At 38.7% G+C, this 17,079-nt stretch overlaps 2 protein-coding genes across 51 annotated transcripts in view; one reads left to right on the top strand and one right to left on the bottom strand.

The window, feature by feature from the left end:
- Positions 1-17,079, top strand: part of NUMB (NUMB endocytic adaptor protein) — a 170,623-nt gene that overhangs the window by 78,617 nt on the left and 74,927 nt on the right. For 29 of the 50 annotated variants that reach the window (XM_042252742.1, XM_060418268.1, XM_060418280.1 and 26 more), the window contains one exon: positions 1,081-1,165. The exons of the other annotated variants lie outside the window; for them this stretch is intronic. The gene's annotated coding sequence lies outside the window, so the exon portion shown is untranslated. The remainder of the gene's footprint in view (positions 1-1,080; positions 1,166-17,079) is intronic. 50 annotated transcript variants of the gene reach the window in all.
- On the bottom strand, positions 4,893-7,129 carry LOC106991292 (histone-binding protein RBBP4). Its single transcript, XM_027962606.3, is given in 2 exon segments — positions 4,893-6,418; positions 6,420-7,129. Coding segments are annotated over 2 exon segments (1,173 nt in total). The 5' UTR covers positions 6,975-7,129; the 3' UTR covers positions 4,893-5,800.

The raw sequence follows: 17,079 nt of genomic DNA, 5'->3' as shown, positions 1-17,079 counted from the left end.
AGTGCTTTGTAAAAATTAAATGACCTTTGTCCCAGACAGATCCTTTTATAATTTTATTAAGAAAAATTGAAGGCCATTTTTGCCATTATTTGTTAAAAGGGGGTACTTTGGGGGATAGAAGTTCTTTCTTTATTAAATCTTTGAACTACAATGAATGCAGTCATTTTAATAATTATCTTTATGTAATGTACTGTTTTAATAATATAATTTACATTTTAAACTAATAACTTTACTAAAAAGGCACCTTGGTGATAGTATTGATGAACTGTTTTAACAAAATTATCCTATAAGATTTTTGTATAATTTCTATTTTTCCTATTTTAAATTGATTTTTATATTGTATTACTAAAATCACCCCTTCAAAGAAACACCTAACCTTATAACAGATAGATGTATTATTGGCAAATGCAGGTGTTGATAGAAATCTCATTATTCATTGTAAAATTATTTTGTTGAGATTCTAAAGACAGCAGTAGTGACAGTTTCAGTTGTTTTGACTAGTGTAAAATACCAGGTGTAAACAGACACAGTTATTCTTCAGTGGTTAATGATAGTTCTGACCTATTTGGATGATGTGTCTGCTTCTGTTTTTCTCTTATAAAAATTCCTTTCTACTGTTGGTGGAAATCACTCCTTGACACCCCTCTTCCTGTTTGGGGCCCCTTGAATACTACCTGTCTTAAAAAGTGTATGCCTAGAATGGGATTCATGGGAGTTGTCAACAGACAACAATGTCTTTTCTGTTTGGCTCTTTCTCTGTGTATATATGGTATTTTATATTTCAGAGATTCAGTAGTTGACCTGTAGGCATTTGACTGCTATTCAAATAATGATTTATTATTAATTAGAGGAGGTTATGGTTCTGTTTGTGTGTGGACCTTACAGTTGCTGTGATGACTTGAAGTGGTCATCTTCGTTATATCATCATAATAAAGCTCTGATTCCTGGGGGAAGTTGTGAGTCTCCTCATTTTATTTTGTGTATCTGTGTTTTGTTTTGATTTATCATATCCATGTAATGTAGCAATAATTATGTTACTAACAACAATTTTGTGAGATGTTTATTATTCTCATTTTACAGATGAGGAAACTGAGGCTTGGTGAAGTTACGAAAGTTGTCCAAAGTCACACAGCTTGTAAAGGGCACATTCAAGATTCAGAGCCAGGTCTGTCCAATTTCAAAACTCTTAATCATGGCCATGAAACTTTGCAAGAGCTGTGAAGTATCAACCTGTGATAAGTTGTATTGATATTAATACTGCTTAACTGTCGTTTAACTTATTGATAATTTTTGATGGTTTTTTTCATCTGTAATAATGTTGTGTATGTTTTAACTATCGTGAAAAGAAATATGACATAGTAATGTGGGTCTGGGCTCTGGAGACAGCTACCTGGGTATGAATCACTAAGCTGCTCCACTTAACTTGTGTGACACTGAGAAAGTTACTTAACTTTTCTGTACCTCAGTTTTCCTATCTGTAAAATGGTGGTAGTAATATAATCTGCCTGATATGGATTGTTGTGAAGATTAAATGATTTAAAATATGCAAAGCACTTGGGCTTCCCTTGTGACTCATCTGGTAAAGAATCCGCCTGCCGTGTGGGAGACTTGGGTTCGATCCCTGGGTTGGAAAGATCCCCTGGAGAAGGGAAAGGCTACCCACTTCAGTATTCTGGCCTGGAGAATCCATGGACTCTATAGTCCATGGGGTCGCAAAGAGTTGGACACTACTGAGTGACTTTCACTTTCATTTTTCATACAAAGCACTTGTAATGGTGCCTGGTACAGTAAGCATTCAATAAATGTTAACTATAGTATTATCATCTCCTAGCAACCAGTAAAACAGATGATCATTATTTCTAATTCTCCGTTAGGAAATTTGGATAAAGCAAAGTTTAAGAAGCACATGAAACCTACATAAACCAAAATTAAATTGAATAAGTAGACCTAAAGAATATCATTCATTTAATCAAATTCAGATCCATTGTAAAGCCGACTTGGAAACTGCTTCTAGGTCTTACATGTATAAGGACCACATACAGGTCCATAGGAGCTCAATATGACCATTGTATCATGAATGTTTTGTCTGTTTTCCTCTTGTAAGTGGAATTTGTATTCAAAATGTTAACGATTTTAGGTGACTTAAGGAGATTGTGTTTTGGCAGTGTTCACAGATAATTATCAAGAATGAAAACTTTACATGTTGTGTAAGATGCTGGCAATGTTTCATCACTTGCAGGAGTGGTTATTAGAACTTACATTGTGGACACTGTGCACGCTGATTGAGCTTTGAACCAGTGGGACCACAGCACATTCAACCAGAACTGAGCCATGTACTGATCACGTGCTCTTCACTCTTATTCCTTGTAGCTGTCAGAATTCTGAAGTGTAATATCAACTCTTGCTACAATTTAGTAAAGTAAAATACCTATAATTAGTGCCTAGTAAGTTTATACCAATTCCAAAAATATCTATCAAAGGGAGTAATTTGAGTTAAGTGATGTAAAAGTTCAAAAGCTCTTATTAAAAATAGGACTTGCTTTGTATACGAGCCCAATGCATTTAACTTATTCTTTTTATTATATTGAGCCTTCCTCTCCTCAAACATAGTGTCTCTTTCTAGCTATTTAGATATGTTTTATGTATTTATGGCTGTGCTGGTTCTTCATTGCTGCTCACACTTTCTCTAGTTGCAGTGAACGGGAGCTACTCTAGTTGCGGTGCACAGACTTCCCACTGTGATGGCTTCTCTTGTTGCAGAGCATGAGCTCTAGGGTGCGAGGGCTTCAGCAGTTGTGGCGTGTGGGCTCAGTATCTGCAGTCCCCATGCTCTAGAGCACAGGCTTAATAGTTGTGGGGCACGGGCTTAGTTGCTCCAGGGCATGTGGATCATCTTGGAACAGGGCTAGAACCTGTGTCTCCTGCATTGGCAGGTGGGTTCTTTACCATTGATCCATTAGGAAAGCCCCTTAGATATTTAAAAATATCTCTAAATAGTTTCTTTTTCTCATAAGTCTCTCAAATCTTCTCTTAAATTTAATTATTATTGTTGTTAAAATTTAAAATAGTTTTTTCTCTTTTTTTTTTTTTTACATTTTCAATTTACTGATTGAAACTTTTTTGGTATATAGATCTCCGTTCAGCCACCTTAGCTGAAGTATGATGATCGCGATTGTGTCTTTCTTCCCAGTGCTTATGTAGTTTCTTTCTCTTGCCTTGCTATGCTAGTTAGGACTTTGAGTACAGTGTTCAATACAAGTGTTAAAGAGTGGGCATTCTTACATTGCACTTAGCTTTTAAAAAGAAGTGGTCCATTAATAATAATGCAACAAAGATCCTGCATACTGCAACTAAGACCTGAGTCAGCCAAATAAGTAAATAAACATCTCTAAAAAATAAAAGTACTTGTATTTTAAAAAAAGAAAAGGAATAAGTAAAGATATACAAGGCAAATGGAAATGAAACAAATCACACAAAAAAGTGTTGCTGTGTGACCACTCCTTTCAGTGACTGTTTTTTCTCCGTTTCCTGATAGCAAACTTTAGTAAAAAACTGATATTCCATATCATTGAGGTGTTTTGAGGAAGTCTCAAAAAAGGACTTTTGTGTTAATTATAGAATAGTCATTTTCTTTTTTTTTCCCTTCTCTCTCTCCTTTTTCTTTTCCTTCTTTTCTTCTCCCTTCTCTTTCTTTTTCTTCATTCTTGAATTGGGATGTGTCTGTCATTTTGGGGTGCATGTTACTTTTGATATTTCACAATTCAGTTCAGTTCAGTCACTCAGTTGTGTCCGACTCTTTGCGACCCCATGAATTGCAGCACGCCAGGCCTCCCTGTCCATCACCAACTCTCAGAGTTCACTCAAACTCACATCCATCGAGTCGGTGATGCCATCCAGTCATCTCATCCTCTGTCGTCCCCTTTTCCTCCTGCCCCCAATCCCTCCCAGCTAATGAACAATTATTAACAATTTTGGCAGCATTTCTGTTTTGGAACATAAAATAATGATATATCTTGCCATCAGTTGATGGCATCTTAGCTGTGATGAAATATACATTTTTGCATACATACCATGACTCTGTCCTACCCCATCCTCTACCTGAAATGCTTTGAAATGTTTTGTTTTGTTTTTTGTCTCTCTTATCCTGTGCGTGTATTATTCAAGATCTTAATGGAAGAAATAATCCTTATTTTGTCATCCTGGCTCCTCTTCCTGCAGCACTTAGCACAATACTTTGTTGGGCACAGGGTTGTATTTAACAATTATGGGAAGTATGTAGATATACTGAATCACAGCACAGACTGTGACACATTTATATTAGTGACCAGTTTTTTAGCTTCTTGGTGAGAAGAGATTAATACCTACATTAGTTAAGATTATTTTAAATATAAAGAACAGAGCCTAGTGCTTCCTACATTAAGCAAGTTAGAGAATTTATTGGTTGGATGTTTAGTCATCTAATGACGTTCAAGAAAGTTTAACCGATGAAACAAAAAAAAGTGATTAAAAGAAATTCCCTGGTGGTCCAGTGGTTAGGACTCCACACTTCCACTGTAGGGGCATGGGTTCGATCCTTGTTGAGGAACTAAGATCCTTACAAGCCACACAGGGCACAGCAAGAGAAAGAAAGAAAGAAAGACAGTTTTAAAATAGAAAGCACTGTGAAGGAAAATGAAGAGTAGTAACAGTAAAGAATTACAGGGACTTCCCTGGTGGCCCACTGGCTAAGACTCCAAGCTCCCAATGCAGGGGGTGATCCCCGTTTGGGGAAATAGATTCCACATGCCATGACCAAAGAGTTCATGTGCCACAACTAAAGATCCCCTGTGCTTCATCTAAGACCTGACACAGCCAAATAAATAAAAATTTAAAAATAATAAACTATACTGAGATTTTTTTTTTTAATGTAGAAAAGTAATTTATTCCATTATAAGCACTTACACAGTTAGTCAAGGAGAGTAACAGGCCTGCTGGTGAAACAGGTCACTCAAATAGAGATGGTATCAAACTAGTGGTCAAGGACTAACTCCTTAAAAAAAAAAAAGCAACTCTTATCCAGATTAATTTAATTTTAAAAACAGATACAAGCTATTGATTCACTCTTCTCAACTTAACTGGACAGTCTACCTGTGGTATAATTGTCAGGTAAAAACATACATCTTTATAACTTGGTGGTCCCAAGTTTTTTAAAAAAACCATTTCACGGAAAGGAAAGAAATACTATGAAAACAAGAAATACACTAACAAGCAAAAATATATGGTGAAGGAGGAACACACTGTTTTGACTTAACTGAAGAAACTGAGGAGACTGGTCTATGTAAGGAAATGTGCATCCTGGAAAATTTGGCGTGTAGGAATTTGTATGACTTGAATCGCCCCTATTTCCTGAATAAAAACAACATCTTGTAGTATTTATACTTCATAGCTCAGACACCTACCTCACTTAGCTCTATTTCTTACTCACTCTAGCCTTTACTTAAATGAGGCTGAAAAACTTGGGGATATAGCATAAGAAGAAAAATAACCACACACAATATTCCCCCTTTTTGTGGCTACTTTTAGACCTCTGTTACTAGAAAATTCCTAAAGAAATTTAAATATAAGTCTGTGGCTTTGCTGAATCAAGAAGCCCCCAGTTAATATTTAGAAAATATCTTCTGTTTGGACTAATAACATTGTTGATAGAACTTATTATAGAGGGATAACCAAACAAAGTCTGTGTCTCAACACCAGTGTTAAATCAGTCTCAGAGTTCAGAGGAAGAAAAGGGGAGTCTAAAAATCACAAGTGCAGACATGATCTAAGATCCTTGTCCTTCTGGATCCACACTTCCTTCAGGGTCTTCATCATTATAAATGTTCTCAGCCATTTGCCACACTCGCGTGATATACTCTTCTGATACAGAACAAATCACCCAAGGTTCGTTGGGATTCCAGGAGAAATCAGATATCTTGGCAGTGTGACCACCATGAATAAACAGCAACTCTGGTGGCCCATCATCTGCATCTTCTGGGGATTGTTCCTCTCCAATTTTACTTAAATCCCAGACATTCAGTCTACGATCAGTACCCCTGGAAGCCAAAATAGTCTCATTGTGAGGCGACCACTGAACCTGGAATATTTCATCCTTATGTGATTCAAAGGAATGCAACTTAAGTTTCAGATTTCTCAGATCCCACAGGGCAACAGTCTTGTTAGCTGATCCTGTGGCAAGAATGAACTCACTATAAGGATTGAAAGAAAGGCAGTTCACTTCAGCAGTGTGAGCATCAACTGAGTGGCTTGGTTTGGAAGTATTGTTTGAACGAGTATCCCAGATCATGGGTTTCTGATCATCAGCAACCGACCCAAAGAGGGACTCATGGAGCAGATGCCAGGAGACATCCTCTACTACTGCCGTGTGCCCTGTGAAGATGCATCTTCGCATCCACAACTTTCCCTTCCTTTGGAACAGCACTTATGTCCCACAGGCAGATGGTGTGGTCATCTGAAGCACTCAGTAAGTGCCCACTGAGATTTGGGTTCCAAGAAAGCCCATAGCCTTCCTTCTGATGTCCATGGAGACACAAGTCTGGGTTGCACTCTTCAGAAGGGTCTGGTTTAGAAGGATGTTTTGTATAGTCAAAAAGGAGAACATCACTGGATGGAGTCTTTGTTGCAATGATGCAAGGGTTCTGGGGCATATAGCGTGCCCTGTTTACCTCTCCTTCATGGTTGATCTTGATTTCTATTTCAATTTTTCCACTAACCGAGCCAAAACCACCAAATTCACATTTTTCACTGTCGTAGTGCGAAGCATCAAACTGAGCATCATCGTTAGGGAGCTGCACGCTGGCTATCACAAGGTGGTTTTGTTCATCCCACGTCTGTGTCCCCAGGGCAAGTCTATGAATACTGAAATCTTTCCCTTCTGGTCTGGTTACATCTGGAAGCCACTGTGCAGTTAGGCTAGGCCACTCCAGAGCATGGGTCATCACCAAATCGTAAAGAAAAGGGATGTTCTTTTTCCATATTTTGTATTCTTTGTTGATCACGCGTTCTTCTACTGCGTCATCATAGGCTGCTTCCTTGTTGGCCTTGGCGGGTAGGCAAGCTGGTGGGGATCCCGGGGTTGAGCGTTGCGGGAGGGGCGGGGAGCCTGCGGGTGCTCGCTCTGCGTGCGCGGCCTCTATTGTTTCCTCTGAGATATTTTTTGAAAAGAATTATAGAGGATGGTATTTAGAAAGAGAAGAAAAGAAAGCTTCAGGAATGAGGTAACATTTAGGTTGAGACTTGAAGTGTGAATGGAAGACAGGTGTTCTTGAAGTTTTTGAGAGAAAAGCGTTTTAGACAGAGGGAAACTGCAGGCCCAGAGAGGGAAAGAGCTTGCAGTTAACTGGAAGAGAATGCTGGTTGGTTGAGGGGAGTGTCACTTTGAGGTAGAGGCAGGCGAGGGCTGTACCATAACATGTTAGTGTCTGCTCTGCATTTGTGAAGTGCTGGCCACTGTTCGGAGTTGCGAAGATGCATCGGGAAGCTATGGAACTATTATTCAGTGCCCTGATCCATTTTTAAAGATTACACTGAATGCTTTGTTCACAGTTGATCTGAGGGGGACAGCAGAGGAAATTGAAATAAATACTAGTCGATGGTTTATACTAGTTCAGGTAGGAGATTAATCTTGGACCATGGTCCTTTATGTTAGAGGTGGAGAGCAGTGGACAGATTTAAGATACATTTACAAGTCTTGTTGATGGCTTGGATAAAGGGAGAGGGTTGTGAGGGGAAGGAAGGAGTCAGATTGGAGAAGGTTAAAGAGTTGAAGAGATGATGTTTGTAGATAATTTGTAGTTATTTGTCAGAAAAGGAGAGCAGAACTGTTTTTAACCTTCTTATTTCCATCATTTTTCCAGTGCCATTTCTGTCTCTCTTTTTAAAATTCTTGGAACCAAATATATTTTTATTCTAGTCTGCCTCTCCAGATTGCAGCACCTTTTTCTCATCCCACACTTGACAGATGCTTAGAGGAGGAAAGTCAGTTAAAAAGTAGGCTAGCATTCTCAGCAGTTCTGCCCTTTTTCATCAAGATGTTCCTTGCTAAATCAGTCCTTGCTATATCAGAGCAAAACCATTTTGTTCTATAAGTAAAGGTCTAATTTTTGAAGGAACAGCATCTTAGGAAGTCAGTCTCTGTATATGTGTGTTATGGGACTAGAGGTGATGGTCATATATATTTTTATCTGTGAAGTCTCAACATACCTTAAAAGATAAAGTTAAGAATAGCTGAATTACCAATTCAGTTCACCAATTGTTTTCTCAATTGAAAGGCAAGTGATAAACTAAAAGATAAAATTGGGTATGTAACTGAAAAGAACTCTCAGAAGAGATAGCCTTTTTTTTTTTATAATGTTTCTTAAATATATATGTATATATATATATATATAAGTTCAGCTTTTGAAACCACCTTTGACTGCAATTTTAGTAGACAGTCTTTCCTTATTTTCTGAAGCTCTAGTTTTCCATTATTTTTAAGGAGTGAATAAAGAAGCCATGTATCAAAACAAAAGAATTTTGTGGATAAGATGAAAATTAATAAGGCAGAAATCTGAAATTAAACTCAGGTAATAGATAAGGATCATAGAATACTGTTTAAATAAATGTTTCTTAAGTTTTTAGGATGGATAGTTACAGAATCCTTTGAGATTCCAAAGAAAGTTGAAGAATCTGGCCTCAGAAAATGCACGGAAGCATGAGCATTCATATTTGAACATAATCTTAGGGCATTTCTAAATCTGAAGAGCCTATGGGGGTACAGGCTGCCCTGGTCAAGAACATGTGGTCTGAATCAGGGTTGGGGAGTAGTGGCTAGAGAGCGTCAACACTCAAACTGTGACAGTAATCTCTTCTCAAATACCAGCCTTTCACGCAGCCCCAACTCAATTTGTTGTTGTTTTTTAAACTTTTGGTCTGACAGCTGATAAAATAATTTTTAGTTTTAGCTGTTGAAAATTAATCTGTTCTTAAATTTTTTACTTTGAAAATGCTGTAGAAAAGCAGTTACTGTATATGTGTAATCTAGAAAAATGATATAGATGAACTTGTCTGTAAAGCAGAAATAGATACACAGACATAGAGAACAAACATGATACCATACATGGTGGCGGGGGTGGAGGTGGGATGAACTGGAGGATTGGAATTGGCATGTATACACTGCTATGTGTAAATACATAACTAATGAGAACCGATGGTATTGCACAGGGAGCTCTACCCAGGGTTCTGTGGTGACCTAAATGGGAAGGAAATCCAACAAAGAGGGGGTATATCTATATCTGTATATACTTATATATAGCTGATCCACTTTGCTGTACAGCAGAAGCCAACAAAACATTGTAAAGCAACTATACTTGAATAAAAATTAATTTTAAAAAATGTTATAGATGGCAGGGTTTTCTGAAATACGGCAATACAGTATTCAGGATACCCTAAGAAATGAAACTTACTAATAAAGTCAAGGTGAAATACAAACAAATTTCAAATGTACTGACACCTAAGATTATACAGAAACTGAATAAATATTTCCTTTTAGAACTAGATTTAAAAAGCAAGCAAACCAACTCTTTGTTCTCTCTCCATCTGTTTATAACATTAGTTTCTCACAAAACTGACTATGAACTTTTAAAGTGAACTTTATTAGCCCTATAGGTTAAGTATTGGACCTATTTCCTTCACTGTTGGTGATGAAGCTGTACTTTGTTACTTTTCGTTTGGCTCAGGGCCTCAGTGGAACACTAAGCTAGTGATACAAATTAATAAGTTATAAATTATTTCCTGTTAGGCACATTATGCCAGTTAGACCAATATTTCATGAAATCCAAAATTCTTAGGATTCATTGATTGAGTAGGGGATTGACTAGATGACCTACCTCTAAGTCTTCAGGCCATGCTAAGAGTCTAGGATTCCTTACATTTTTTCACTTGATCAAATAAAAGGGTTTTTTCCATCACTTTAAATCTTGAAAGCAAGTTCTACATCATAATAAAAAGTAGAAATCAAGGAAAGAAAATGCAAAACCAAAATACTTCGTCTGGGGTATAGTTGTAGTTGTTTAGTTGCTAAGTTGTGTCTGACTCTTGCGACCTTATGGACTGTAGCCTGCCAGGCTCCCCTGTGCATGGGATTTCCCAGGCAACAATAGTGGAGTGGGGTTACCATTTCCTTCTCCAGGGGATCTTCCCGACTCAAGAATTGAACCTGTATCTCCTGCATTGGCAGGCGAATTCTTTTCCACTGTTCAGTTCAATGACTTAGTCGTGTCCGACTCCTTGCAACCCCATGGACTGCAGCATGCCAGGCTTCCCTGTCCATCACCAACTCCCGGAGCTCACTCAAACTCCTGTCCATCGAGTTGGTGATGCCATCCAACCATCTCATCCTCTGTCGTCCCCTTCTCCTCCTGCCTTCAATCTTTCCGAGCATCAGGGTCTTTCCACATGAGTCAGTTCTTCCCATCAGGTGGCCAAAGTATTGGAGTTTCAGCTTCAGTCCTTCCAATGAATATTCAGGACTGATTTCCTTTAGAAGTGACTGGTTGGATCTCCTTGTAGTCCAAAAGACTCTCAAGAGTCTTCTTCAACACCACAGTTCAAAAGCATCAATTCTTCAGCACTCAGCTTTCTTTATAGTCCAACTCTCACATCCATACATGGCTACTAGAAAAACCATAGCTTTGACTGGACAGACTTTTGTTGGCAAAATAATCTCTGCTTTTTAATATGCTGTCTAGGTTGGTCATAGCTTTTCTTCCAACGAGCAAGCATCTTTTAATTTCATGGCTGCAGTCACCATCTGCAGTGATTTTGGAGTCCCCCCAAAAATAAAGTCTCTCACTGTTTCCATCTGTTTGCCATGAAGTGATGGGACATGATGCCATGATCTTAGTTTTCTGAATGTTGAGTTTTTTAAGCCAACTTTACCACTGAGCCATATAATGTTATACTTTAAATGATCACTTGATATATGGCATTTTTAGCTTAGATTTTTAGTGATGGAACAAATTATTATTATTAAGATTATTGTTAGCAGTTGTACAGTCAGAACATTTTTTTCTTGTCCCTGATAGCTCAGTTGGTAAAGAATCTGCCTGCAATGCAGGAGACCCTGGTTCAATTCCTGGGTTGGGAAGATCTGCTGGAAAAGGGATAAGCTACCCACTACAGTATTCTTGGGCTTCCCTTGTAGCCCAGCTGTTAAAGAATCCACCTGCAATGTGGGAGACCTGGGTTCAGTCCCTGGGTTGGAAAGATCCCTGGAGAAGGGAACAGCTACCCATTCCAGTATTCTGGTCTGAAGAATCCCATGGACTGTATAGGCCATGGGGTCGCAAAGAGTCAGACACGACTAAGTGACTTTCACTTTCCTTATAGAATTCTGGAATAGGTGTGTGATGAAAAATACGGTGGAATTGTATATATTCGCATTCAACCATGTTTGTTCAGAGGACAGTAAAATGAAAGCGTTAGAAACAGTATAATTAAACCTAGGTTTAGATTCTCTTTGCTTGTTCTATCAATGAGTTTTTGCAGTACAGTGTTTTTGTGCCTCCCATACAGTGTATGAAGAAGGAAATGGCACCCCACTCCAGTATTCTTGCCTAGAGAATCCCATGGAAGAGGAGCCTGCTGGGCTGCTGTCCATAGGGTTACACAGAGTCGGACATGACTGAAGTGACTTAGCATGCATACGTGCATTGGAGAAGGAAATGGCAACCCATTCCAGTATTTTTGCCTGGAGAATCCCAGGGACAGAGGAGCCTGGTGTGCTGCCGTCTATGGGGTCACAAAGAGTCAGACACAACTGAAGCGACTTAGCAGCAGCAGCATACACAGTATGAGCTTACTGTGTAGTTCTAGTTCTGGGTATTAGTACTAACAACAATGAACACTCAGGAAACACCACCTGTGTACCAGGCACTGTACACCATGCAGTTTGCATATAATGATTCATTTCATTCTCACAGTAGCCCTATCACATAGATTGTATTTTTAATCTGTGTTTCTTGGATAAGGAAACAGGCACTGAAAAGTTAAATAATTTGTCCCAATTACACGGTTAGTAAGTGGCAGATTATTTGCCTGGTGCTAGAATCTGTGCACTTAGTCCCCTCACAGTACCTCTCAAAACTATGCCGCACTAAGCATAATAACATTTAGGCATATGCATATAATTAGCAGCTTCCCTGGTGACTCAGATGGTAAGGAATCTGTCTGCAATGCAGGAGACCCAGGTTTGATCCTTGGGTCAGGAAGATCCCCTGGATAAGGGCATGGCAACCCCAGACACGAAAGAAAACCAAGAGAATGATAAACATAATTAAGGTTAGTATTACTTCTGAGGGAAAAGAAAGGAGGACATAATCAGCAAAGGTTCGTGTGGGGACTTGAAAAGGTTTAGTAATGCTCTAATTCTTAAGCTGAGTAGAAGATACACAAGTTTTAATTTCATTATGTTCTGTAACCTACATATGAATGTGTATATTCTTTTGTATACATCAGCTATTTTATAATTTAATTATGTGGAAAGCAGGTCACCTAAAATCCTTCTGAGGGTAGAGATGGGAACTGTAGAAATATAAATACGTACACGTATAATTATGAGACATCTAAGGGGTAAGAAAAATAAGTTACATTTAATTATAAAATTTACATCTCACTTTTTGGTCAACACCAGATGGTCAACACTGAAATCAGATTGATTATATTCTTTGCAGCCAAAGATGGAGATGCTCTACACAGTCAGCAGAAACAAGCCTGGGAGCTGACCATGGCTCAGATCATGAACTCCTTATTGCCAAATTCAGACTTTAGTTGAAGAAGGTAGAGAAAACCACTAGATCATTCAAGTATGACCTAAATCAGATCTCTTATGATTATACAATGGAAGCGACAAACAGATTCAAGGGATTACACCTGATAGACTGCCTGAAGAAGTATGAACAGAGGTTCATCACATTGTACAGAAGGCAGCTATCAAGAGCATCCCCAAGAAAAGAGTCCAGAAAGGCAAACTGGTTGTCTGAGGAGCCTTACAAATAGTTGAGAAAAGAAAGAAGCTAAAGGCAAAGGAGAAAAGGAAAGATATACCCATCTGAATGCAAAGTTCCAAAGAATAGCAAGGAGAGATTAGAAAGCCTTCCTCAGTGATGAATGTGAAGGAATAGAGCAAAACAATAGAATGGGAAAGACTAGAGATCTCTTGAAGAAAATCAGAGATACCAAGGGAACATTTCATGCAAAGATAGGCACAATAAAGGACGGAAATGGTATGAACCTAAGAGAAGCAGAAGATATTAAGAAGAGGTGGCAGGAATACAGAGAAGAACTATACAAAAAAGATCTTCATAACCCAAGTAACCATGACAGTGGGATTACTCGCCTAGAGCCAGACATCCTGGAGTCCAAAGTCATGGGGGCCCTAGGAAGCATCACTGCGAACAAAGCTGGGGAGGTGATGGAATTCCAGTTGAACTATTTCAGATCCTAAAAGATGATGCTATGAAAGTGCTGCACTCAATATGCCAGCAAATTTGGAAAACTCAGCAGTGGCCACAGGACTGGAAAAGGTCAGTTTTCATTCCAATCCCAAAGAAAGGCAATGCCAAAGAATGTTCAAACTACTGCACAATTGTACTCATCTCACATGTTAGTAAAGTAATGCTCAAAATTCTCCACATCAGTTTTCAACAGTACCTGAACCGAGAATTTCCAGATGTTTAAGCTGGTTTTAGAAAAGGCAGAGGAACCAGAGATCAAATTGCCAACATCCGCTGGATCATGGAAAAAGCAAGAGAGTTCCAGAAAAACATCTATTTCTGCCTTATTGACTATGTCAAAGCCTTTGTATGGATCACAACAAACTGTGGAAAATTCGTAAAGAGTTGGAAATACCAGGCCACCTTACCTGCCTCCGAAGAAATTTGTATGCAGGTCAAGAAGCAACAGTTAGAACTGAACATCGAACAACTGATTGGTTCCAAATTGGAAAAGGAGTACGTCAAGGCTGTATATTGTCACCCTGCTTATTTTACTTATATGCAGAGTACGTCATGAGAAACACTGGGCTGGATGAAGCACAAGCTGGAATCAAGGTTGCCAGGAGAAATATCAATAACCTCAGATAGGCAGATGACACCTTAAGCAGAAAGCAAAGAGGAACTACAGAGCCACTTGATGAAAGTGCAAGAGGAGTGAAAAAGCTGGCTTAAAATTCAACCTTTAGAAAACAAAGATTCTGGCATCCGGTCCCATCACTTCATGGCAAATAGACGAGGAAACAATGGAAACAGTGACAGACTATTTTCTTGGGCTCCAAAATCACTGCAGATGGTGACCGCAGCCATGAAATTAAAAGACGCTTGCTCCTTGGAAGAAAAGCTATGACCAACCTAGACAGCATATTAAAAAGCAGAGACATTATTTTGCCAGCAAAGGTCCATCTAGTCAAAGCTATGGTTTTTCCAGTAGTCTTGTATGGATGTGAGAGTTGGACTATTAGGAAAGCTGAACACCAGAGAATTGATGATTTTGAACTGTAGTGTTGGAGAAGACTCATGAGAGTCCCTTGGACTGCAAGGAGATCAAAGTCAATCCTAAAGGACATTAGTCCTGAATATTCATTGGAAGGGCTGATGCTGAAGATGAAACTCCAATACTTTGGCCACCGATGCAAAGAACTGACTCTTTGGAAGAGACCCTGATGCTGGGAGAGATCGAAGGCAGGCGGAAAAGGGGATGACAGAGGATGAGATGGCTGGATGGCATCACCAACTCAATGGACATGAGTTTGAGCAAGCTCAGGGATTTGGTGTTGGACAGGGAAGCCTGGCATGCTACAGTCCATGGGATTGCAGAGAGTCAGACAAGACTGATCAACTGAACTATGTCTCACTTTTACTGAAAAGAATAAAGTTATTGAAATTTAATTTGTCCAACCCGATCCAGAATGAACCACATGTGAATTCCCTGGCATCCATTGGTTAGGACTCCACACTTTCACTGCTGAGGGTATAGGTTCAGTCCTTCATTGGGAAACTAAGATTCTGCAAGCCGCGCAGCACAGCCAAAAAGTAAAATGGACCAAGAAAGAAAGAGAAGGAAAGGAAGGAAAGAAAGAAAGGGAGGAAGAAAAGCAAAAGAAAATAATTTTAAAAAAGGGAAATTTTAAATGAACCAGAGTCTTTTGTAAGGACATTAGAGAGCTACAACTCTTAGGAAAGTGGGGCCTTGTCTCTGCAGAGTTTTTTTCATTTCTCAATTATGCTTGTTTGCTTTTCTTTTTTATCTTGTCACAGTTGCACATCTCACTTAGGCCCCTCTTGTATGTAAATTATAAGGAAGATTGGAGAAGACAATGCTTTAGAAAACTCACTGTGAGGAAAAAAATTTCACTATATAACACATACACGATATACATAGGTTATAGACACATTCAGAAAACTTGACCTTTATATTTAATTATGAGTTTCCCCTTAAGAAAGAAAAATATCAAAATTATCAAAAATGGTAAAATTACTGTTAAAACAGTATTAGTTGGTTCTCAACGTAGTAATATATAAACTAAAATCTGAAAACATGGGTACCATTCTGAATAGCTGAAAAAAATTAATAAACTCACAGATTTCCTTAGTTGAGCTAAAGAGTCTTTTTCCAAGAGACTCTAATCTAAAGAAATCATAATTTGCTTCCCTCCTCCCTCAGCATTACAAAATTCATCCGTGTTGATTGTTGCAACTGTAGATGATTCACTTTTACGTTTTCTCTTGATTATTTTTTTATTTTTAAAAGTGTTTAAATTGAGGTATTATTTTTATTTCTGCATGGTATTCTAATGTGTGAATATTCTGTATTTATTGTGTTGATGGATAGTTAGATTCTAGTGTTTGCCATTTTATTGTTACAAATTCTAAACAATGCTGCACAGACACTCTCTTGTATACGTTTTTGTAACTTTCCTAGACAATGGAAAATTATTTATTAAAATGGTTGCACCAGTTTATGCTCCTGTAAGGGTATGAATGCTTGATGCCCCATATTTTATTGTCTGATTCTTTAATATTTGCTAAACTGACAGATGTAAACTGCTATATAATGTCTTGATTTGCATTTTCCTGATTTCTGATGGGTTGAGCATTTTCTTCACATTGTTGGCTATTTCTGTTCCTTTGTAAACTATTTGCTCTGTTTTGCCCATTTTCTGTTGATATTTTATTTTAAACTAGTGTTTGTTTTGCTTATTGATTTTTAGAAATTCTTTAGGGTAATAATATTTTGTTTCTGGTACATAGCATATATCCTCCTCAGTTCAGTTCAGCTCAGTTGCTCAGTTGTGTGCGCCTCTTTGCAACCCCATGAATCGCAGCACGCCAGGCCTCCCTGTCCATCACCGACTCCCAGAGTTCACTCAAACTCAGGTCCATCGAGTTGGTGATGCCATCCAGCCATCTCATCCTCTGTCGTCCCCTTCTCCTCCTGCCCCCAGTCTCTCCCAGCATCAGGGTCTCTTCCAATGAGTCAACTCTTCACATGAGGTGGCCAAAGTATTGGAGTTTCAGCTTCAACATCAGTCCCTCCAATGAACACCCAGGACTGATCTCCTTTAGGATGGACTAGTTGGATCTCCGTGCAGTCCAAGGGACTCTCAAGAGTCTTCTCCAACACCACAGTTCAAAAGCATCAATTCTTGGGAGCTCAGCTTTCTTCACAGTCCAACTCTCACATCCATAAATGACCACTGGAAAAACCATAGCCTTGACTAGACGGACCTTTGTTGGCAAAGTAATATCTCAGCTTTTCAATATGCTGTCTAGGTTGGTCATAACTTTGCTTCCAAGGAGTAAGTGTCTTTTAATTTCATGGCTACAGTCACCATCTGCATTAATTTGGGAGCCCCCAAAAATAAAGTCTGACAATGTTTCCACTGTTTCCCCATCTATCTGCCATGAAGTGATGGGACCAGGTGCCATAATCTTCGTTTTCTGAATGTTGAGCTTTAAGCCAGCTTTGTCACTCTCCTCTTTCACTTTCATCAAGAGACTTTTTAGTTCC

This window comes from Ovis aries, chromosome 7, assembly GCF_016772045.2.
Source record: "Ovis aries strain OAR_USU_Benz2616 breed Rambouillet chromosome 7, ARS-UI_Ramb_v3.0, whole genome shotgun sequence".
Lineage (NCBI taxonomy): Eukaryota > Metazoa > Chordata > Mammalia > Artiodactyla > Bovidae > Ovis > Ovis aries.
Note: the sequence above shows the minus strand (reverse complement) of the source record. Positions and strands in the feature narration are given on the sequence as shown.